We start from the raw sequence: 25,907 nt of genomic DNA, 5'->3' as shown, positions 1-25,907 counted from the left end.
TTTTTTTGTTTCACCGCTTATGTGGCGAGCCAAGATGATGTATGAGACTCATACTGTGCAGACAAGGCAGCGACAAATTTGCTTGGCTAGTTGACTGGTGGGAGGTTGGGGTAGTGGATGGGGTGGGGGTGATAGGATGGTGGGGAGGAGGGGGTTTGAGTTGTCACATTAAAGCAACGCAGTGAAAGAAAAAGAAGCCTTTGTACTTTTTCTTGAAGCTGTTGTTTGTCAAAGAAAAAAACAGCATTCTTCTGGTCTAATAATTTACATCTGAGCATGTGAACTCTGAGGAAAAATTGAAAATGCTTCTCATAAAGCAGAAATACATGTTCCTCTTTTCTATTAAAATTACTAAAATTATTAAAATACTGCTTTCCTCGTGCATCTTTTTTGTTATTATTATGACTTAATTTGAATTTCAGGTGAAAGGTTTGCTTTTAATTATGACCAAAAGGATGTCATTATTAAATGTATGTGATTTTCCACTTAACTAAAAACTGTCCTGCTGCATTTGATCCATCGCATTGTAAACATTTGATTAATGAAACTGATCTGACTCGGGGAAAACAGGCCTCTCTGTGTAACCTCCCCCTTATTTCAACCTCCTTTCCCCTCTCTCCTCCCCTTAGAATGAGCCTTGTTTTCTGTCCCCCCTCCTTATCCCATGCAGAATGAATGGCACAGATGTTGTTGGACAAGACAGTACCCCTTGGTCCCCTTCCCCTCACTATTCGCTCAGCATGAGGTCTGAAACTTGTTTTTTGATCATTGTCCCCCCACCACCACCCACCACCCACCTCCCCACCCCAACTTCTCCCTCCTTGGGAGAAAAAGAGGACCCAAAGAGGAGGGAAACTGGGAGCTCAGAAGCAGCCAAATTAAAGAGGGAGGGAAGAGGGGCTCACAGCCATGATTAAGGAATATGAAGAAAACATACTGTTCAACAATCTGCATATAACAAGTGGTGTTTACAGGTCACATGCTGAAGGTTTGAGGAGCGGCACAGTGGGGAGTTTAATTAGCTGAGGGTATGGATGCTGCAGGGGAGCAGCAGTAGGGGGCTCGGGGTCTCGCATCCAGGAAGTGCAGGCAGGACTGGTGGAGTGAAGATGCGGGTCGGCGTGTGGCTTCTCTGGCTGTCCTGGTTCTACACCTGGGCAGAGTACTCCCAGAGGTGCGAGTGCCATGACATCTGCCCAACAGAGATGGAAGTGGACAAGAGGTCAAAGACCCGGGTCAGGGAGCACGTTCGTCACACGGCGGGACACCATCACACACCTCACAAGAGCAGACCACACCGGAGAAAAGGTGAGCCCTAAAGAGAACTCATGCTGCTCTATACACACTGGAGGCACGCATCACTGACCTGCTGCAGATCAACTGGTGTCTGTCATGCAAGGCCGGTGCATTTAGGTGTGGAGGTATGATGCAAGAACCTCTGATGCAGATCAAGTGATAAATGTAGTTATTTAAACATGTAGGAAATTATTTTAAAACACAAATTCATGTGAGTATATAAGACAAGGCCTTTTTTTGACATTTACTTCCTCACTGCTCTTTGTGTCAGAATAATAGTTGTGATTGCTAAATTAAACATTGTTTCTTTACTTCTGCACTTCATAATACACAATATGTAGAAAAATAGTGAATTAGTGAAAAAGAAGTAACTCTTCTCTTTACTGCAGACTGTAATTATGTATTTAATGAAGGTGACAGAATGCAGAAATCTCATGAATCAGAAATAATAGTTATGGTAGTGAATAGGGAAATATTAAAAATGTTTTATGATCTATGCATCAACGTGATTTGGTTAGACAAATAAAAGTACAATATATGATGCTGTATATAGGTTACTTATGTTATTAGACCCCAAAGAGGTTTAACTTGGTTATATATGTTATATTTAACCATATTTTATAGCTGGACTCTGAGAGCTCAAAGAAATCAAAGAGACATTTCCTGTAGCAGGCTTATGAAACATGGCATCAATTCAAAATCATGTTTATAAGAAATGATCATAAAGATAGCAGGAACTGAAGTGTTAAGGTGATAAAATTATGTTAAATATTTTTCTCAGCTGTTAAACCTTAGACACATTATAGGGTTAAATATATTATGCAAAAGTTGTACATTATTGTTGAAATATTTAAATGTTTTTTGGTGCCACGGGGGAGGTTTTACTTAAAGCTCAGAATCATAATTATGCTCTAACTGTATGCAATATGAAAAAAATGTATTTTGAGCAGAAGGTGATTAAATGTATTTCAGCAGAACACAACACTGATCCGCTAACTTCTAAAGGTTTAAATGCATTATTAGGTTTAAATGTATAATTATATAATTGTAAAATTGTTTAAAAGTTGATATAATGTAATATGTGTGTCAAAGAAAGAAACATATATTTAAAGACAAACATATTGTCATTTTCACTCTTTAATGATTTTAATGAAGTAGAATCAGACACACTGAATGTTAGAATACAGAATATATTTTGGTTTGAATAGCTGGAAGCTGTCAGTCAATTGACAGTGATTGTTGATTTCTTTTCAAAACACACTTGAATTACACTCAGAATTTACTCTGAAGTCACTTTTTAGCACATTCTTCACTATAGCCGACACATTCTTTCTTTTTCTTATTCCATCCCGCCCTCTTTGCCCGTTCCAACACTTCTCCTGACCTTTGGTCTACAGCCTGAAATGAGGTCCCTTCCCTCGGCAACATATCAGCCCAGCACCATTCCCATGGGTTGTGTTTAGCTGGGATTCATCCTTCATCCTTTCTAAAACCTTTTGTTGTGCGCTGAAAGCTGGCCGATGCTGGGGCCATCAAGTCTAACTTGTTGGATCAATATAAACATCCATCACTTAGCCCTGGGCCTTTCTGAGCCTCACAATGAACAGTTCTCTAAACAATACATTATTTATGTGTGCCATTAGTAGGAATGAAGTAGTAGTTCACTTGTTTCTCCATCACTCTTGCTCTGCTGTGGACCTTTGGAAGTAAATCCGCATTGGGAGTGTTTTTATTTTCCCCTTCATAATGTTACATCTGAGCTAAATTGACTTATTATACCACCATGATAGTAAAGAGAGTTGAACCTAACATCTATAATACTTTATTCTACAAATCTTTGGGTAAAATTGTGATTTCAGATGCTAATGACAAGCCAAACTGAGAAAAATTTTAAGCAACAAAGCCACTAGACAAACAGAGAAAATGCTACAAAACAAATCGCTTACTAACAGTACAGAAATACTGTGTGTGCTTATTGCTTATAGAGATACATCATTTCCTCCGATTGTTTCGAAGCATGGCAGACTGAACTTCCTGCCTCCTAAAAGTGTGGACAGAGCCGCTGCCACAAACTGCCAGAAACATCCATCTATAACAGTGGCTTATGTTTAGTTAGCAAAATCTAATACATACACCTCAGCTATTTGTATTCTAGTTGATTACAGTGAACAACACTATATTTTTAGCCATTATGTGAGCAGACTGTGGGATTTATAATGGGAGGTTCTGCTTTTTCACTCAGAGCAGCAGAGTCTGATGGTATATCCTTTAAGGAAGCTGTGCTCACCAGAAAATATATGTGTCACTTTTAATGGTCTTTTGTGGCGTTTTAGTGACACAATCAGTAAAACTTAGACCTAGTAGAGTGGTTAAAGTCACTTTGTGTTTTACAGTTAACTATTTGTGCTTTTTTTCCACTGAAAATGGTAAATTTAGGGTATAGTATTACATATTGTATACAGTGATTAAGTCATTAAGATAAACAAAGTAGCTAGTCAGTGACTGCTACTATGGAATAATCTCTCAAAGTCTGATCCATTTTATGTAATCCATCATTCTGCTCTAATTTACAACAGCTCTCTCTTTTTTTTTCTTAAAATAAACACTTCCCTATTTCTTTCACAGCAGTCACTTCCTAGGCTGTCACTGACTCTCCCCTCTCAGTAATGAGTTAAAGATTTACTGTCAGTGATACATTGTCCCCCTCACAGGACTTTTGACAAACCCCAGAAAATCTGGAAATGATTTCGGAGTTTGAGTTTTCCAGGTTTTAGTTGAAATTGGATGGACTGACTTCATATCAAATAATGAAATGATATTATTTTTCACCCTTGATATCTTGGTAAGCAAACCAGACAGACAGACAGAGAGACAGACAGATAGATAGATAGATAGATAGATAGATAGATAGATAGATAGATAGATAGATAGATAGATAGATAGATATACAGACAGACAGACAGACAGACAGACAGACATACAGTTGGATAAATGAGGCATTTTGACATTTTGTATGTCAAGCCCACTACAAAAATCTTGGAATAATACCGGAAACTCGTGGTACTGCCTTCAAATTAAAACCAGGAGATCATTTAAATGTGAAAAAAATACAAAAATAAAATAAAAAATACACACCTTTATAGAATTTTATTGAAAAATACTCTATTAAGTTAATATTGTGAGCCATGTGTAGCATTAATTATGGCGGAATTTACGTGTGTCAAAAAGCCTTTTATTTTGAAGACGAAAAAGACAGGAAGTGTAATCACCAAGGTGATTGGTGAGCGCAGGAACGCACGAGCGGAGCGGGCGCTGAGTGTCAGTATGAAAAAAGATTTGTGTGGAAAAGTTGATGCGTACATTGACAGTGTAGTTTTAGAAGTTAAACTGAACATGACATGATATTACGCTTCATTTCAGTTCATAAAAACAGTCAGCATGTTCAGAAGTGTTAACATTAGCGTGGTGTTATCGCTGTTTGGACTTCTTCTGGCAGGTTAGTACTTTAATCAGTCATATGTGTGTTCATGATAATTGTCTGAATGTCCTCTACATGTATATTAAACCTGTAAACGTGTCTGAAAGTCCTCTACATGTACAGTAAACATGTAAACATTGTTGATACATGTGTGTACAGTGTATTATAGTTTATGAATGCTATCATATAATTGGAGTTTTAAAGCCTGTCTATATGACATTACATATTGCAAGTGTTGATGGCTCGTATCTTCACATCTGTATTTCTGGATATTTCACGTAAAGCATTAAAGTTACACTCAGCACTTATTCTATTTTATTGACCTGAAGCAATAGTCAATATTCACTATACAATATCTACTGTAAGTATCAAAGTAAAACATGTAATTGTTAGACAGCACTGTAAACATACCATAGAGGTTTGATTTCTAAATTTGATAAAAACCTTATAAATCACCTTTTAGAAGAGTCTGGAGTTAAACGTGCTCTTCTGGGTAAAATCTGAGCTCTCTTTCCTCTCATTGAACTTGGGCTGTAAATAATGATAATTTCTCTAATTTAGTAACCTGATGATTATTTTCTCAGTTCATTGTTTTACTGTTTGGTCCATAACATTCTGTCACCAGTAATCCAAAACTTAATTTACAAGACTAAAAACCAGCATAAAGTCACATTTGAGAATGTCATTTTGCTTATCAAATTTATTGCAGATTCATCTGCTTGTTCACTGTCACTTCAGCTGGTGTGTTTTTTTGCCAGCATGTGGGGACTGAGTTTTGAACCTGAGGTGTGTGGTGGTTTGTTTGGAGCCCACCTTTTTTTCCACACAAATGTTTCAAATTCTTCTTCACACATTAAAAGTTTCCAGGATGCCTGCTGCAGGGTTGGGGAGCATCTTCGTCACATCCTCCCATCTCCATTTAGGAGAGCTCTAAACGCTATGAAAATATCGACTGTGACGCACTGATATTTTGGTGGCATACTCCTCTGAATTTGAATGTGAGCAGACTGACAGTGAGGCTGAACCGGCTATTGTTTGCATGAGTTGAAGGTATTTCCGGCTATAGTGAGATAAATGAACAGTTCAAAAAGAACAACCCTTTTTGTTGTTGACCTTGCCTGTTGGGTGTCACCAAAGTATTTGCTTAAATTAGGATTATAGTCAATTCATATGTGATATAATACACCATTTTTTTCTTAATGTTTGCAACTTATGAACATCTCAAGACTTTTAATATTTTAGGCACCCTCTTTATTTTTGGGAAGGATTTAGTAGTGTTTGGTTCTCAATTACAGAATCAGCTTCCAACATGTAGTTCAAGACTTTATGAACATGTGACGAGTTATCCCGAATCTTGTTTAGGAAATATTTTGCTTACAAAAAAAGTAAGAATTCCACCCTAAGATTGCCTTTTGTTCTGTTGCGGATATGCTGTTGATGGGGGAGTTCCACTCTGCTGTTGTTGGGGTTGATGTTCCTGAGACTCTTGAGCTTCCTCTCCTATCAGGAAGCTGATCACAGTCTCTCTGTTTCCTTGAATGTGGTCATCCAGCTCCATGGGAAATTCAAACAATGGGCATTCCTGTGCTGCTGCTTGCAAATAGACATTGTGTTTGTTGGTTAGCTGGGCTTAAAGCTTATTTGTTGTGAGTTACCCTGTTTCTCAGTTAAATGAACCCAGAGGTGGTGATGCGTAGTGTTAGTCACAGCTGTTGACTCTTCTATAAAGAGAAAGACGATGGATTTACACTGTAAGCTGTAATCCATAGAAGAGTGAGCTCCAATGCAGTATACCCTGAATGACCTGTCAAACATCAGCAATGCCAGAACTGGTGTAAAGCACTGATTGTATTACAGCTGATGGTGACCATGAGCATGTTGGGTATAGGCCAGATGTGGTAAAGATGTATGCAAACATTTTTTTCTTTTTTCTTTGAGGCATTAAATTAAGTGTCACTGCACTTGGTTGCTTTTTTTTTTCAATCTCTACAACATGTCTGTGTCCTCTGTAGGCTCCAGAGTCCGCGCAGAACAGGAGACGCCACCCCGCATCGTCCACCACCCCTCCGATGTGGTTGTGAAGGTGGGCAACCCCGCCACGCTCTCCTGCCGGGTGGAAGGCAATCCGAAGCCCACCATCGAGTGGCTGCACAACGGCTTGCCCCTGGATACTGACAGCCATTTGTTACTGTTGTCAGAGGGCAGCCTCTTCTTCCTGAGCGTGGGCGGAAGCAGGCGAGGTCAGACACAAGAAGGCGTCTACGTCTGCGTGGCCAAGAACAGCGCAGGCACGGCCACCAGCCGTAATGCATCGCTGTATATAGCAGGTAAAACTGTCACATCCTCACATATCATATCATAGTTTGACTTTGCTCAGAAGTGACCTCAGCTGTCTACCTGCCGAGTCAGCTGAAACACTAATAAATGTCCGATGCACATCAAAAATATTTCTACTGCTCAGTTTAGTCTCCACTTCCACTATATTAAGCATGTTCTGCTGATCTTTCTAATGCTCAGATAATATTCTATCATCTATATAAAGCAGCATACAAGCAATTAAATCATCTATTGTAACCTCTACCCCAGATCACACACAGCTATTTACAGTTCAGTCCTTTAAGAAGAGAGGGATGATGGGGTGAAGATATAGACATACAAACACGCAGAAGGCTGATGAAGACATATGTGGTGACAGAGACAGAGAGGGGTACAGGGGTCCACTGTCAATGTTTGCTCGACGGGGGGAAGGGGGGAGGAGGGGTGTCAAACTGTGGTGCTAATTGACCTCGGACCCTCACTGTTTACTTATGTGGATCTCAGTGAGGAGTGGACATGCAGCAGCTGCTCGTCTCACAGTCTTTAAGCCACAATGGAAATAAAGGACATGTAGAGACAGTAACAGAAGAGAAGAGCTTCTTCCTCCAATCATATATATTAGAACATCGTCTTTCATTATTTCATATGTAGGGAAGCATTGCACTAAAATGATTTTTTATGGTCATATTTTTTTAAATTCCACTTCAGAGTGAATGTAAGTGAATGTGGTGTTTGCTGTCATCTTTTAGAGAAGAGTTGTTGTGGTGATTTGTTCTAACTTAATAATAAAAAATAAAAATGAATATGATAGAAAATGAAGAAAATAAATAAATGAACTCAACTGAGCCCACTGAGGCACCTAAGGAATTAATCTTATGAAAGGAAAATGAATGCATTGTTTTGTGTGGTTTATTTGATCAATGGCGTCTGCCACCTGGTTAAAAGCATGAACCCTTCCCGGTGCTTGCTCGTCCCATACCTGCCTTTACTAAATCTTACTAGAACAACAAATAACTCCAACAAGAGTAGTAGTGAAAACTAACTGTAAAAGCTGCTTTAGTGGCTGTTAACTGGTAATGAGTAAAACCCATTAAACCACAGTGATGTTTGGTTAGAGATGGGACACTTGAAGCTGCTGCATGCATGTCTATGTATTGTCTGAAAGGTGTATTGTGTATTATCTCCTAATGTGGGTTTTTGTACTGGTTTTGGGTTAACAAGTTAGCGGTCAGGGCGGTCAGTGGACTGTTCAATGATTTTCATGGGATTACAGTGATAGAAAGAGAATGTTGACTAAAGAGATATAGCAGCTGTCCACCCTGACCTCATAACAGTGTTTAAACAATATAAGACTAACTAAAAAACAGCACATGTCATGTTTCTTACATACAAATGTTTATTTCTTTATTTTTTATAGTGCAACTAGGTGTATTCATAACTACTGATCTGATTGATTCTAAGCCTCTCTGTGTGTTGTTTTAGTGTTGCAGGAGGAGTTCAGTGTGCAGCCCAGTGATGTGGAGGTGGCAGATGGGGAGGTGGCTGTCATAAACTGTGGCCCCCCAATGGGACACCCTGAGCCTAACATCCTGTGGAAGAAGGACGGCCTGCCTATCAACAGCAGTGACCATCATTACACTGTAAGCCCTCGGACTCATCATTATCTGATAAGCACCTTTTAGGAATTTGTTACATGAATTTGTAATGCCCGAATAACAACCTGACACACCTTTAAATAAAAGTCAGACCTATAACATTTCTGCATCACTTTTAACACAGCACAAGTGTGAAATTAATGTCAGATTAATCTAAAGGTAAAATATGCACAGAGAGTAAGAAAACAAATCAGTGAAATAAACTATAATATGAAACACCACATGAGAGTGTGTTCAGTTGTTGAAGAGAATCTCCTCATGTCAGATCAGCCTAGAGAAAGGCAATTTTCCACAGATCAGCACTCTCCCTATAGTATATTTGTGTTTTTCATCTATGCCAGCTGCATGGGCAGAGTCATGAATATCCAGCAACACGTTCTCCATGCAGCATGTGAGCAGACAGGGATCAAACAACACTCCTAACTTAACATCCTGTCAGTCTATAGCAGGGGTGTCAAACTTATTTTAGTTCAGAGGACACATACAGCCCAATTTCATCTCAAGTGTGCCAGACCAGTAAAACCATTGCATAGTAACCTATAAATAATATATAATATAATACACATTATAACTTTACTGATGAAATGTGTCCAAGCCCACTGATTCAGCCTCATGAAATGTAGATGTATGTTTTTACTCTGAGTTCCTTTTTAACCACCAACATTTCACATTTCATTTGAGTCTGCTTTTGCCCAATCTGTCCTTCAAATCTGAATCACATTGAAAGGCAATTATGACTGTGAATGGAGAGGGAAAATAAGTGAGATTAGCATTAAAGGTGCATCTTATTGAACAACTGGAATTACTTTTCTGCAATTTCCACACTTTGCAAAGTTATCCAGTGGGCCGGATTGGACCCTTGCAATGCAATGCCAAAACATTTATCACATGACTTTTGTTAAGGTCCTGTGATCTCTGAATAAAGCAAAGTATTAACATTTTAACTGATAGATGAAGCCAGCAATGTTGCCTATTCTAAGTCTAAAAAGAAATCCAAAAGTAGGTTAACAAAAACATCTGATCAGAAATGAACTGAAGTCCAACTTGTCTGTATTTACTTGTCTGTATTGAAACATTAACTTATATGTTTTTCCTCCTAAAGTAACATTTTCTTATACTGTAGCTTCCTATGCAGACATTGTCTATGCCGGCCCTAAAAAGACACTATAAATGAAAACTAGGACATAGAATTTACTGGTACATCTTACACTTGATATTGTCTCTACATAAAGTGGGCTAAGGTTACTGACTTCTAAAACTGAAGTGGAAGATAAGTCATATCTGGTTGATGATGATTCTTGTAAAATCATCCACAGAGTTGTTTGATATTTTTGCTGTGAAAAGGATAAAACATTCAGCAACATTATTTCAGTAAATGAGGTGTACAGAAGTTTGGCAGTAAAAGTTCATATACATATAGTACCTACTGGGCAATATTATTTCTGATATAATCCTCAGTGAACTTGCTGAACTGTGTGTTTTCTTCCTCTCGTCTGTGCTGTATGTGTGTGTGTGTGTGTGTGTGTGTGTGTGTGTGTGTGTGTGTGTGTGTGCTGCAGGAGCTGAGTGGGAAGCTCATCATCGCTCCCGCAGGGAAGAATCACTCTGGTGCTTATGTGTGTGTGGCCAGCAACACTGTGGGAGTGAGAGAGAGCAGGGCAGCCCGCCTGTCTGTGCTGGGTGAGAGAACATTCCCATAAATAGCTTACTACTCTTTTAACAATATGTGTTTTCAATGCAGCTAGTTATGCTGAATATTGGAGAAACTGCTTGATTTGAGTGTAGCTTTTGACATAATGGACCACAGATATTTTATTACAGACTGAGGCAATGGGTAGGTATATCAGGTATTGGGTATATCAGCTGCATTGAATTAGATCTTATCTTTCAGACAGAAGATTCTGTGTCATTTGCTACAGTCAAGTATGGGGGACCTCAAAGGGCCAATTTAGCCTTTTTGTATGCCATAAGGTAATGTTATTGATAGAGTTGTGGTTTTCTTTCACTGCTATGCTGACGACACACAGCTGTATGTTCCTGTTCAGCCCACTGACCTCAGTATGCTGAGTTCTTTACAGGACTGGATTGTAGATATACAAAACTGGATGAATAATAATTTTCTTCAATCGAACTCTACCAAAACAGAAATTCTAGTAATTTGCTTCAGCAATACAAACATTCAAATACTGCCATCTACTGGCTACCCTCCTGAATATATTATGCCTGTTGCTAGAAATCCTGGCAACTTGTTTGACGGTCTTTTAAAATGATCAGCACATTACAACGCTTGCACTAACATGTTATTATGAACTAAGGAACATGAACAGAATTTGACTATTTGAAGTTTTAAAGATACAGAAACTATTTGACATTCTTTTATATCACCTCATCTAACATGCCTGAATAGAAAAACTGTAGAGCAGTACAGACAGTACAGAGCTGCCAGACTTTTAACCGAACAAAACAGGTTTTAACACCCTGGTTGTGGGCTCTTTTCACTGGCTTCCAGAATCTTTTAGAATGATTTCTTTTAATGACTTACAAACTATCAAATGGTCTGACTCCTCAATATATCTCAAGTCTTTTATACCCGCATGACCCTGCTTGCACTAAGATCCTTGGGTAGGGTCCTTCTGTCTGATCCAGACTCTCAGTTTAAAACTAAGGGGGGCAGGGCTTTAGAAATAAGAGTGCTGAGGCTCTGGAACAGTCTGCCCAAGGAAATAAGGCAGGCTGAGTCATTGGCTTCTTTTAAATCTAAGCTCACAGCTCCCTGATTTCACCTGATTCTAGTTTTTATTCTGTTTTAGTAGGTTTTACTATTTTCATTTTAATATGCTCTTTTAGAACTTGTATTCTTATATTGCTCTGTTTTTGTATGAAGCACTTTGAGTGAAGTAACTTTGCTTTTATCAGTGGTATATAATAAATGATTAATATGATTATTATTATGATTATTGTTCTGTAGTCAAGCCTGTGTTGGTGCTGAAGCCAGAAAATGTGTCGGTGAGAACAGGGGAGTCTGCCCAGTTCTACTGCCAAGCTAAAGGTGAACCTCCACCTGTTGTGGTGTGGAGCAGAGAGCACGGGCCACTGCCCAATGGCAGGTACTGTATTATGGACATTAACATTGATTTATGAAATAAATATTTGCATTTTAGATACCATAACATGCAGGAAATACAAAGTATTGCAATTTAACTTAAAGACTGAAACTGAAAAATAAAGATTTGACTTCAGACTTTTCTGGTTTGACACAGAATTCAAGAATGTTGTTAAAAAGTAGCAAAATGACATGATTTGAAATGCATCTTGAAGATTTCCTCTATACAGTTCTGTTGGATCTAACTGCTTAAACATGAGGTTGAACATGTACAGTAACTCTAGTTGCCATGTCAACCATCCCATTGCATATTGCCATGCAGTTATTTAAGGTATTTTATTGACTTGTTATATAAGAAATCAGAGGGACAGTAATGTAAAAACTAACTGCTATATACTGTATGTGTGTGTAGGTATCTTATAAACCCAGACCAGACTCTCCAGGTCCATTATGTGACAGTGCAGGATGCTGGGAAGTACACCTGCTCTGCTGTCAATGATGCAGGTGTGATCAGTGCCAGCGCTCAGCTACTAGTTGAAGGTAAGATGGTGTCAAAATACATTTTGGATTTTAAACCAAATGGCCTATAAGTAGGTCCAACAATCTGTCACTCTGTGAATTCTCTACTGTTAGACTGACTTAATTCAGAAAAAAAGGAATTCAGAGTAAAAACAATCATCAGCATTTCATGAGGCTGAATCCAGGGTAATGCTGATGTAATACAATATGCACACTGGACACTGTGCCCACCACATCTCAGTGTGGCAACAGTGGAATCCTTACAAAGCACACAAATCTTCTACGGTTCATCCTGTGCTGACATTTTAGCATTAAGGTGACCAAAAACATTTTTACACTTGTGTAATTGGACTGACTGACTCTTAACAAGAAAGTGAACATGTGTATTTCCTGTGCTAGAACTACTCCTTCAAAATAAATTTAAACTATATACCCATAAACCCTTTTTGTTTCCAGAGGTTGTCAGCACTAAACAGAAAGACTTCCACAAGGAGCTGTCAGCCCTGCGAGTGGCTCTGGAAAACATCACCATAATGGCCCCTGGTTCCAACATGTCCCAAGTCCAGTGGAAGGTACGTGAAGACTGTTTCAGACAGTTTCAGTCACAGCGTGCATGTTTCAGGTGTGTGATCAATGTGGTGTTTTCTCTCTAACCAGCTCCAGTCCCTCCCAGCTCAGCCTCATTACCTCGACGGCTTTGAGGTTCTCTATCGCTCTCTGCTTCCTGCCAGCTCAGACTGGGCAGCAAAGAACGTGAAAATGCCGAGTTTCCAGACTCAGGTGGGACCCTTAAAGAGAGGATACAAGTATGAGTTCAAGGTTCGTCCCTATGGCAGCAGCTTGTATGGCAGAGAGAGCAACACCCGGCACCTCAGAGTCCCAGAGACAGGTGGGAAATCACATTTAAGAGTATGAGGTTTGACTTGTGACTCTCATTAGCGTTTTGATACTCTTTTAATGAACTGAAATATACATTTGAGCCATATTTTCAATATTTAGTAGCTAACAGTAACCCCTACCTTCTTTTTACAGTGCCCAGTGCTTCTCCACAGGCCGTGTCCATAACTGTGAGCCATGAGCAGAATAACACCATCCACCTGAGCTGGGAGCCTCCTCCTCATGACACCCACAATGGTATCATACAGGGTTACCAGGTAATCACCGGAGAACAGAATTGAACTGCGTAGTGTAGTGTCTTAGTGTGGACATACACTCAGACAGAATATCACCTCCTGACCAGAGTGTGAAGTGCTGAAGGTTCCGCTTCTAGAAACATGACATTACTCTTTGAAATGGTTTCAGAGCTCCATGAAGTAAAAAAACACATTTGACAATGCTGTATCCCCAGCACAGAGAGCTGAGGTAGTTTAAGCAAGTGATAAAAGCATCAAACTGGCTTTTGATTAAGAATTGTTCATAGTCTTTTCTATTCTTTTTTTTCTGTTTTAAAATCATTCTATAAGTTTTTTCTTCTTATTTTATTTTATATAATCTGTTTCTTTTGTCTTTTTAATCTCTTTTTTAATCTAGTTTTAGTCTAGTTTTTATTAAACTTGAACTCTTTTATTTCATTTTTACTTTTGTTTTGTCTTTTTAAACTATTTTCACTTATTTTTTTATTTTAGCTTTTTTAATTTTCGTATTTATTTGATTTATCATATTTTCTCTTGCGTGCATTGGTTTGAATTTTTAAAAAAAAGAATCTTTATAATTAGTTTGTTTGTTTTTGTTCCCGCATCGTTTTTATTCCTTTTCTTTATGTTGTTTGTGGTCTACTTTTTGTCTTATTATCAGCTTGTCAATCGACTGTGAAGCACTTTGAACTACATTAACCTGTATGAAAGCTGCTATATAAATAACGTTTGATTGACTGATTGATTGATTGATTCTCTGATCAGGTGTGGTGTGTGGAGTCTGAGGAGCAGCAGTACCAAAACTGGACAGTTGATAGCAGCCAACACATCCTTGTTATATCCACTCTCAAATCGGGGAAACGATACTGGATCACCATAGCTGCCGTCAACGGAGCTGGAGTAGGAATGCTAAGCGACCCTCATGGATTTGTCATCAGTGAGCAAAAAGACATCATTGGATTTGCATAGTGCACAGATAAAATGCAGCCTGTGTCTTCAGTGTGTGATGTAACCACATTAAAGATGAAAGGTTGATTTCGTCATCTTCCTGTTTAACTCACAGATTCACAAGTAGATGCACAGATCCCCCTTGAGTCAGACAGACAGGATCCATCTCCGGTCCTGACCTTGCTGCAGGACCCAGTGTTGATCGGTAGCATTGGCGCCCTCCTGTGGTTTATTTTCATGGTTGCAGCTGTCTGCCTCTTCAGACGCCACAGCAGGACGGGTCACCTGATACCAGGACATGGCAGAGCTAAAGGTGTGTTTGAAGACAGCTTAAATACTGACCATGAATACCAAAAGTTATAAAGCTATATTATTGTGTTTGTGTTGTTTGCTTGTTTTAGGTCTGCGCAGACTAGCCAGTGAAGACTACATCATAAAACACAGGTAAAGTGGAGAGAACTGTCAGAGCTTGCTAATTACAAATATGATATGTTGTAATGTAAAATATAATAACATGCACATACCTCATAAACAGAATCAGTTTTTTACTTATATTTATATATATACTTATACATATATATCAAGTCTGATGCATCAAATTATTTATCTTATCAGACTTACAGATAATAAAACACATACAAGTATTTTCATTAGAGACAGTACTAAAACATTATATAACTCCTCAAATACTTCAAATTTGCCAGTGCCTTTCCTTGATTGCCTCCTCTACAGGATGGCAGCTCCAGACTCTCCCTGGATCTCAGGGGGCTGGAGACCTGCCTTCAGCCAGAAGTACCAGGACTTATGGGCCCAAGGTCAAAAACATCCAGGGATCAGGAGCGCCAGTGAGTACGGACTGCACAAATGTGAAAATGAACAATATCTGACTGCACTGGTGTGAACGAAAAGGCAAAAACAGATTATTTTTCTCCTGTATCCTGACCAAATCTACAAAAGTGACTATATGTGTGTGACAGTTAACCTTCCTGTTCTATCTTTTCTAATGAGGCTTCTTGCTTTTTACCCACTAAAGACAATATGCTTCGTCTGTTCTGTTTCATTAGGCCTTCCAGTCTCAGCCAAAAGGGACCCCAGCTGCGTGGATTCAGCTGTTCCCATTGTGACCGACAGCTGTGGCGTCTACGGCACTTTCTACGTTGACCTGATGGGAAACGGCCTCAAGACCTTCAACAGTCCAGGCCGTTGCTCTAAAATGCCTCACGGTCTGTCCCATCAGCAAGGAGATGAAACCATCCAAATATTCACTCAGCCTGTCGCTAAGTCCTCGCCACTCACTAGCCGGGAGGCGCTACCATGGAAACAAGCCATAAGACCTCAGCCCAGGATGGGTGTGCTGAGGGAGTCATGGGAAAAGAACCACAGCAAGCAAGGTGAATAGTAGTGGATGGTTGGAAATGTTTATTTTCCTTTCCTTCATACTCCTATGATGTACAAACACACATCATGTTGCTTTACTTCTGATACATCACTTCAGTTTGTAGTAAAATAATGTGAATGCAGACAGTAATACACAGAGGTGGAACTAAGTGTTTGCAAGTCTTAAAGTAAGTCTTAAACAGAGTAACAGTTAATGTAGTAACAGAAATAAATAATCAATGCTTTTTAAATATTGGACTTCCCAATACATTTTATAATATTTAAAAGGAAATAATCAGCTGTACCAGGTGGCTTATTTTTTTCCTGAGACTTGTTTTAGGTTTTAATATTAATTTATCAAATCTCAATTTATTGATCTCAATTTAATCTCTTAATTTATTTGTTGGCTGAAACGGTACAGTTCTGAGTGGCAGCCTATTGTTCATAACCCACAGATAAAGTATGAACTGATAATGATTTTACTTCATTAAACAGAGAGATAATCTTTGACTAAGTACAGAAAACATAATAACTTACATTATTCACACTCATCAGCCACCAACTGATATGATTTTATCATTGTCATTTAAACCAGCAAAATATAAAAAGCAATATGTGTGTTTATCAGATTTCTTTCATGTCTGAATGTGAGTATGTGCTGTTCAGCAGTGCCAAACACACTGTTCCCTCCTCTTTGTGTAACAGGGTTGGCTGCTATATATTGTCTTTTTATATATCATTTTAAATGTTTGGGCGTAGTGAGCCAAGTAAAGTCATGAGTTATTGGTGTCAGAGTCGAGATGCAATCCTCTTAAGTGAAGTCTGAAGTCATCACATTCAGTCAAAGTCATGTGAATGTTTGACTTTGCAGATTCCTCTGGTTCTACAGCACTGATCAGGAAGCTTTAAAGTGTATCAGCATAGCATGTTGGGTAATGTAAATATCAGCAGCAGGTGAATTTATTTATTGTCTCCACAGAGCTGCATGCAGTGAACAGTGTCCCCATAGTGCCAACCAGGAACCAGGCATGTCCATCCAGCATCTACAAACAGAGACTCAGTCATGTACCATCAGGCCTGCATGGTATGATTAAATCTATACACACATCAACTCCTAATTCAGCAGTAAATGACTTAACTAAATAACGTAACTTATTTAACCGTCGTCATGTTTATCTGTCCAGGTTATCAAGAGTCTGGTAAAGTCTCTGGCTGTCCTCGCTTGCTGCATTACTCTGCATCACTTCACCTGGTGGACATGCTGCCCCCACCACCACCACTACCCATAGAGGACATCACAGACACACACAGCCTCACCTCAGACGAAGGGTATGACACGCACACACACATGCACACACACACACACACACACACACACACACACACACACACACACACACAGCTCAGACTGTCACAGATATAGATCCATCTGCCAGGAGGTGTGTTACATCATGCAAGTCTATACATGACACTGTATGTTCCCATGCACTCACATCTCATTCCATCTATTGTCCTTATATCTGTTCCAGTGAAGTTTAACACAAATGATAATAGATATGTTTAGGCCCACCTGTTTCCTTTGAGAGAAAAAAAACACAGAAGCTCCCACAGTAAAGTATATACACATTATCCTATATATAATTCAAGGTGAATGCTGGGACTCAAACAAGGTTTATTAACCAAGGCTTTCCTGCAGCACATCCTCTCATGTAGGGAGTCTACTCAATGCATTATTGGTTTGAGATGACCTATACTTCCTTCCTTTCGGTATGTTTACGTCCTGCTGAGAGGCCCAAGAAACGGGTGCCCTCGATGGAAGATGGAAAAAACACGATAAGAGACCTTGTTTGCAGATCTGTGAGTTAAAAACATAGGAAACAAGGCTAGTTTCTGTTTCCTCACACAGGAAGAATGTAGACCTTCATATGTTGACCTGAAGGCCTGCTGGTTCATAGTAATGACTGGGGAAATGAGAAACTGACAAGAAAAGGATGTGAGGAAGTCCAAATATAAATCTGCCTCTAGATTTTAATCCAGTATTTCACTCATATGAAGAAATGTCCACTTTCTTTATATGAATGAATATCAGTTTTATTTCTTATATATTCAATAATAACCATATTTGCATCTTGTGTTTAGCGGAATAACTCGGAGTCTGTCGTTGATTCAATAGAACTGCCAGGTGCAGAATAATAGCATATTTGATAATCATGCAATTCTATTTATTATGACTTTATCAGTCCTGTCAGTATAAAAGCAAGACATCATCATTAGTCATCAAAAAAGCTTGATAGAAGAATACATGAACAACAATAACTTATTAGCATAAATTTCACTGATCATTTAGATTTCAAAACAAAGGCTTTTGAGGTAATTGTGACAAAGACATTGTTGTCACAGGTGGGTTTAGGAGGAAATTGGATTGTGGACCCAAATGCAGACACTGAGGTAGATGAAAAGGGACTTTACTAGATCAATGTTCCATTAAACCAGCTTACAATCAGGCAGGAGAAGGAAGACCAAACAAATCCAGAGAGGCAAGGCAGGAAGACACGTCAATAACAATGGGTAGAAAATCAGGAACATGTAGTACAGTACGTGTGGCATGTGGAACACATGTGTATAACATGATGATCTGGCAGAGAACAATGGTAAATGGGCAGATATACAGTATATACACAATGGAGTATATATGGTTACCCACTTATCAAAGTCATGGTGACTGAGGCAGGCAGGTTGTCTGCCATCTTACATGTGTGTATTTTAATTATCTCTGCTGAGAGATAGGAAGCACAAAATATAATGATATGATATCTGCTGACAAGGGAACAAAACACATCACACAGTGAAGCAAACAAGACATCATACACATCTCTGTTTACATTTAGACTCAGGAAGTCAGACACACAAGCAGTTTTGAGACTGACATAAATGACGATTAGGTTTCTGATTAGGTTTCTGTTTTTCAATATTTCCTACAAAATAAGATCCCTACTACACGACTGATAAATCCACTCTCATGTCTGTATGTTAAGTCTGGAGCTACAGCCAGCAGCCAATTAGCTTAGCTTAGCCTGAAGACTTGAAGCAGGAGGAAACAGCTTGACTGGTTCTGTCTAATGGCCATTACAGCCAGTGGTTGCCTGGCAACATCACTGTAAGGACAAGTCAGTGTGGAAGTCCACTGCTCACCAAACAATATGGTTGTTCCATTGTTGTATCCACAGCTTGTAGTTTTTATATTTCTGTTTAAATATAGGTTAAATAAACCAAATATAGCATGTTTATTAGTGAGCTGTAGCAGTGCTTGTAGACACATATTGTCAGCTTTGGACAGAGCCAGGCTAACTGGTCTGGCCCTGTTCCCAGTCTTAATCTGAAGCTAAGCTAATTGGCTGCTGGCATTAGCTTCATATTTATTGTACAAATAGAGTGTCATGTCTCAACAAGCAAATAATTGTTTTTCCTAAAATGCTGAACTAAGACAACAAGGGTACAATGCCTCTTATCCTACTATCACACAGCATAAGTAATGTCTTAATGTATCAGTAGTCTGCTGAGGACACTTTGATGAGTCTCCATAAAGGTAAAGGCACTTAATTTGCCACATATACAGTTGTATGGTGAGATTCATCCTAAGTACTAGGAGTAAACTCATCATTTAATAGGAAGTCTTATGGACCTGTTTGTGGCATTTTCCTCAGCTCCAGTCGCTCCACTAAGCTAACTGTGGACATGGGCTCCCTGCAGTCAGTGTCTGCTGCCTCAGGCCTCCGTTTGAAGCAAGGACCCACCACCACCATGAACAGCAGCTGCCCCTCCTACAGCCACCTGTCTACTGCATCATACACCATGTCATTGGATGAAGAACAGGATGGTACACTGACATCACAGGAAGCCACCCAGTATCTGGAGCTCTGCCCTAAACCTGAGAGATGCAGGTAACCACACAGTGGAGACTGATGTTGAACACAGCTGGATTTTACACAGTTTGTCCTAGATAGCCTAAATGTTTGTAGAAAAAGAGGCCTCACTCAGTAATTTGTAGATGTTAGCTTTTGCCATTTGTTATTTTCCTTCAAGTTTTTCTTCTGTATATTTAGCTGATTATGCTTGTCTCTGAGCAGTGTCCTACCTGAGCAGCGTCCCTCCCTGCCCCACCCACTCTCTCCTACCCTGGGATACATGTATGGACCAGTCCCGTCTGCTCAGATGGAGGATGATGCTGCCTCTGACGGACCCGAGGCCCCACCGATTGGCTTGCGTCACGCCCGCCTCCAAAGCTCACCTTCTTCCTGCTATAGCGAATGGGACAGCTCACTGTGGAACACCTGGAGCTCAGTCATGGACGGCACCATGGCCAGCGCCCGCACCAGCCTCATCAGCTCAGTGGACAGCTGTTACACCAACGACAGCACCAGCTTCGCCCGCTTCCTGGCTGCAGCAGCAGAGACCATGAGTGGAGCGTCTTTGTCAGGTGAGCAGAGGAGTAATCTCTTTGTGAATAACAGTTCCTCTTTGATCTGGAAAACCAGGGAAATCAGATGCGATGATTTTGATGTTTTATAAAGTTTAGGAATGGCAGTAAAATGTATAAAAACTAGGGATTTGTCATGAGGAAAATTTAGATTTGGTAATTTTGAATGATATAAAATATATTTTTAGTAATCCATCCTAGCTGTAGTACCTACTATCAGGATCTTAGTCTCATATTTGTTTAGTTGCAGAAACACTTTGATACATCCTGACAGTCTAAACACACATTCAAACCACTCCTGCAACATAACCCCACTTCTCCACTGTCCATGTGTACACTCATATGTTCTAGATACTGATACATGGACAGCAAGTAAACAGCTATTATCAATGTCTTTAGCTGTTGGTGAAAAATATCAATTAGTATACAGAACAATATTATAGATTCTCTCTGTGCTTCCCAAGCTTTCAAACACAGCAAAATGCTCCTTTTTCAAATATTTTACAGGCATCAAAATCAAAAAAGCAAAAACAGATTGATTTCATTCAGTCACACCTAACTTTAAATCATTTTCTGACAAAATTACCTCAGTATCTTTGCTGAAATAACAGGTCCAGTTGTAAATGTCATCTGAAAGTTAAATAATAGTATGTCCCAGTATGACAGATGAATACATTTTCCTCAGAGGGTTTTATAATCTGTGCAGCATAATACACCCTGTGTACTTACACTTGATTTGGAAAAGGAAAACAAAAAGAATCATTTAATAGGGATGGACAGATAGAGGAGGCAGTGCTTACATTATAATATGTAGGAACAGAATGGAAGTATTAGGTAAGTAAAAAGTACAAACATATAATATTGAGTAGGGTAATGAAAAAAGGGTGAAGCATGAATCAGAGAAGACTGATTTCACATACACACAAGAGGCAAATTTCAAGGACATCATCGTTCACACAGAGGGAGAGGAGATGCTGAGAGAGGATGAAGCAGTCGCTGTTAAAGGTTTTTTTTTCTTGTTACTGTCAACGATTCCCATAAAAAATCATAACCAACAATGTGTTAGTCTGAGTGCTTTCTGACTCTTTTACACTGTCAGTGGTTATCAGCTCTGAGTCCATTTGTCCCTACTGCAGATGTACTTCTTTAAAAAGAGCTCACAAATACAAAGTTTCTTTTTTTTTTTTTTTTTACTCTACTGAAATGTTCATGTTGACTCAAACAGGAGGAAATAATGCTTTGAGCTGTTGGATATTAAAGGAATATGTCACCCAGTGTGACAGTGTGTCTCATTGATGTCTTTTTAATAGTTTTTAGTCAACAGTGGAGCTTTATGGCACACACAGTACTTGTTATTAGGATCAATTTCAGTGTTTCAATAGGATTTAATCACATCACCAGAATTCACTTTTAATCTTTTTCAAATAATGACCATCATAAAAAATGTAATTACTTGTTGAGTTAATCTCAAAATAAAAGCAAAGATTTGAGTAAAGTCTGAAAAAATGAACTTAATTGGTGTAGTAGAAGATAGAATATATGTTTCTATTCTGTGTGTATGTGTTATATATGCCATGCTTACTGATTTATTCAGAACTGAAACATCCTGCTGTCCTGTTATGTTTACTGCATCCGTCCACTAGATGGAGCCCTCAGTTAATGAATGGTAATGAAGGGTAACTGATAACATGCAGCCCTGCAGGCAGACTGAGGGGACACACACTATCTGTCAAACCCACCCACCAAACTGCGTTAAGTGTTCCGCTTATATTCAAGATTCTAAAGAAGAAAATGCAGTTTGGAGGTTAGTTATCCGCTCTAGTGTGCTAGTGTGTGTGTGTGTGTGTGTGTGTGTGTGTGTGTGTGTGTGTGTGTGTGTGTGTGTGTACATGCATGTCTGACTGAGTTTTCCTCCAGTGTCCATCGGAGGTTGTTTGTGTATCAGTTGGTGTCGGAGACAAAGACACTCAGTCTGATATCTGAGGTGGCACCAGGCAATTACTTAGGACCTTTCAGCAAATTGAACCTCCAGATGAGTCATCCTTCCCCCCCGTGACACCTCATCAGTCACTCTGCTCTCCCTGTGAGGGCAGCTTTCAGCTTAATTCCATTTGCCAAACTCTCACTTTTGGCTCTTTTCTGCCTCTGCTGTTTATCACACTATAACCCTAGGTGTTTTCTCTGCGGCTCATGATGGATTCCCACAATGGCACAAACTAAAGTTTGAAATCCTCTGATCAAATGATATTACGCTAACTTCCTCACTCACTAATGGAAACTCACTGAGCCACAGACTGGATCTTTTGGAGATTTTGGAAAATCAGAAATGATGTCATTGGTTCCATGTGATTGCATGTTAAGTGAGCCTTGACATGAGCACAAAAATGGTGAAGAAACATCCAAAACACAGTTATTAATATTCTTATTGACTACCAGTTAGTGAGGGATCAGTAAAGAAAGTATTCAGCTCCTATAAAAGATGTTATTTAACTATCCAAACTGAGGTTGAGTGAGTTTATGTAGAGACCTGGCTCCAAGGATAAAAACAGTGTGGGCTAATTATATGAAAACAGCAGAGCAGCAGGAACAGGCTGGTTCCAGAAAGAGACACAGCTCAATATGCATTTTCACATTCACACATTAATTGGAAGAGCCTCCATAGCTTGAACCCTTAAGCTCAGCAGAAATGATTATTTTCTTGGACAGCTACATTTTCTGAAGTCTTTTGAAATGTGCCAGTACATTTTAAGAATCCAGAAAGTGGCTCATCTGACTTGGCAATGTTTGTTTTTGGGTGCCTCAAACATATTAGAACAGTTTTATTTTTTCAGTGACAGACAGCTGCTTCAAAGAAGCTGCTAAATTAGCTTTTTTCCTCCAGAGAATCAGCGTGAAAGGTGCTCCTCGGTGGTCTTGGAAATTATTCTGGTAGCTTCTCCAAAAGGCGCCAGAAGGTTTCAGCAGTATAATCCCCTCAGCCCTGTGTTGAAATGCTTGTCAACATGTCCTCTCCTGTGTGTTTTAGACTTCACTCCGCCAGCCTCCCCCCTCAGCGGCTTGTACCCGCCGTTCCACACAGAAGGAGACCCGTTCGGGGAGCTGGAGCACGTTCCTGCCTGGGACTGGAGCAGGGCCTGGATGGAGGAGATGGAGGCTCAGTACAGAGCTCACTATCCAGGCAGAAGCTCCAAACCCTTTGACACTTAACACCTCAGCAAGGAGAGCGACAGAAACAAGATGACCGAACTTTAAGAACTTTTAGAAACACCTCACAGCAATGTCAGAGGACAGACGTGACGCCTCAACAGCTACCTGTTCACTTTGCTGAGAGCGCTGGAAACAATTTGAAGGTGTGAATAATTAAAGGTTTGATGTGCAGCAATTTCCCAATCATGAAGAGATAAATATCCAGGTTTGAGATATAATTAGAGCTAAATCCTTGATGTTTTGGGACACCTTTGCTAACAGCTGCACATCTGCTGTTGCTGTGTGTAATAGTCTTCCCAGTTCACCTCAGGGCAGTCCGGCTGCTATTTCGCATCCTTCAAATGACTTCCATTGAGTTTGTTAAGTTTTTTCTTTTTTTTCTCCCTTCTTCATATCCCTTCCTCTCATTAGAGAAGAGGATAATGAGATACTTCCCTCGGGATGTTCTCACCCAGTGTGTTTTGAAAAGGCCAGAAAGACACAAAGACAGTGAGAAAGGAGTCATTAGGCAGAAGAAATACAGCGCTGGAGTTTTGTTTTTGTCTCACAGCACATCATTTGTTTCCTATTTTCATGTTTGTTTTTTAAGGGCTGAAGTCCTACCAAATAGAGCAAAGAATAGTTATTTTGTACAGACCAATTTACTGATCATTTTCTTATGATGAAGTGTAAATATGCAGCATATTCAACAAATATTATTTAAAGAAATTTTAAACACTTTCCAAAATCATTTTCTGTTCCTGTTTTTCCTTTGGTGACTCATTTTTACATTCTAGGAAGTCTTATTAGACTTTATATATATTATATTATATTATAAGATTGTTTTTGTGTCTTTTTTGTCATTTTTTTGATATTACACAAGATTTCTCATAGACATAAACATACTGTAGTTCAGAATAGAAAAGTAAAAAAATGTCATGTTGTTCACATGTAATTGAACTAACTTGAAGTTGTACCTTGAATTTTAGTAAGAATTCAAAATATTTTTCAAAAATAAAAGTGCTGTATGTGTAGTCTAGTCTTTGCATGCTTGCTGAGTGTTTTAATATATAGAAATTCACTTATGATTTTTGAATTTTTTCTAGGAACTTTTATGCAATCTATATATCAGATGTATTTTGTAGTTTTTAATAAAATCTTTGTATCAGTTGAAAGCAGGTTTAACAGTTCAGTTTCACATTTTACAACTTTTTTTTAGCTTAGCTGGGAAATGAAATCTCTGCCTGTTACATTTTCAATGGAATAATATTTGACTGAAGCTGAAATTACATGATAGTAAAAAAGAAAGAAAAGCCCAGCAACTCTCCACTTGCTGTCTGTAATGTTGTACCTTCACTCACGCTTCTTATTTCAAATGATAGTAAGTGTGCATTTTACTTTGAAATATGCAGCATACAGGATTTATTGACAGTTTTGCGTACTCATCATTATCTATACTGCTGTTTGTGTTTTAGAGCTTTACTGTGGGAGTGTTCTGTCTGTGTAGCCTGTGGGCTGGTTAATTGACCCCTGCTGTTCTTAATGGCTATGTAGAACAGGAAGGTTGACTTTTAGAACTCATCTGTTTGGCTTGATTAACCAAGGCAAACAATACTGCTCTACCTGATAATGGCTTCCAATTACAAACCTGTTGGAGAGAATAATTAAACCTTAATCTATGCCTGTGCTTATATACAGAATCAGGGATAAAGTGCAACCTATGTGTGTAACTAATGGATACTCTTCAGAAGGAAACCTCAGATTTCACGCAGTTCACCATTTAAAGCAGATTATTCTCTCTTGATATTTCAAGTCAAACCTCGCCTGAGTAGCATTAAGGAGGAAAAGCTGTGAAGCCCAGCAGACACACTTATAGTAAATCTAATATGATTTCCTCAGTGGCTTTGTGTCCAGGATGAGTGTGTGTGTGTGTGTGTGTGTGTGTGTGTGTGTGTGTGTGTGTGTGTGTGTGTGTGTGTGTCATGCAGCTGTGAAGCACAACACGCTCCTTTTTCAAAAGTAATCCATGTCTTGTTGTCTGGTTGCTCGGGTCAAATGATACTGGGGATGTTGAGCTAAACAGGAAGAAGTGCTTTGCTGTGCTGTTTCATTTATAAGCAGAACAGGAGAAGCTCAGCCAGGATCAAACTGTATGTATGTGTGAAATATTTAAATACCAACCAGTCTATAATTACTGGAGTAAAGAAAACCAGCAGGAATGTAAGGAGCCTGCTTTGTTCCTGTGAAAGAAGGAGGTTGTGGCTTTTTGTCTTTTATTTTCTCTTTTTGTATGACAGTAATTACCCTGGTTGATTTGCAGCAGTTGTCAATAAAGTCAAGCAGACCTGCAATTTGGAGAAAAGGCAAAACAGGTCAGAAAAAACATGAAAAATGAGATAAAACAACCTTATTACCCTCA

General features: G+C 39.2%; 1 protein-coding gene across 1 annotated transcript; it reads left to right on the top strand.

Moving 5' to 3' along the window:
* Positions 1-1,109: 1,109 nt before the first annotated feature.
* On the top strand, positions 1,110-24,225 carry robo4 (roundabout, axon guidance receptor, homolog 4 (Drosophila)). The gene is made up of 19 exons (XM_053331812.1): positions 1,110-1,308; positions 6,787-7,101; positions 8,573-8,730; positions 10,305-10,425; positions 11,714-11,852; positions 12,261-12,388; positions 12,824-12,939; positions 13,025-13,256; positions 13,400-13,521; positions 14,266-14,437; positions 14,564-14,761; positions 14,850-14,892; positions 15,181-15,293; positions 15,513-15,839; positions 16,805-16,909; positions 17,010-17,154; positions 19,530-19,766; positions 19,953-20,302; positions 23,328-24,225. The coding sequence occupies exons 1-19, from the start codon at positions 1,110-1,112 to the stop codon at positions 23,507-23,509; spliced, it is 3,402 nt and encodes a 1,133-aa protein (XP_053187787.1). The 3' UTR covers positions 23,510-24,225.
* The last annotated feature ends 1,682 nt before the right edge of the window (positions 24,226-25,907 follow it).

The sequence above is a fragment of the Scomber japonicus genome, chromosome 13 (assembly GCF_027409825.1).
Source record: "Scomber japonicus isolate fScoJap1 chromosome 13, fScoJap1.pri, whole genome shotgun sequence".
NCBI classification, from domain to species: Eukaryota; Metazoa; Chordata; class Actinopteri; order Scombriformes; family Scombridae; genus Scomber; species Scomber japonicus.
Note: the sequence above shows the minus strand (reverse complement) of the source record. Positions and strands in the feature narration are given on the sequence as shown.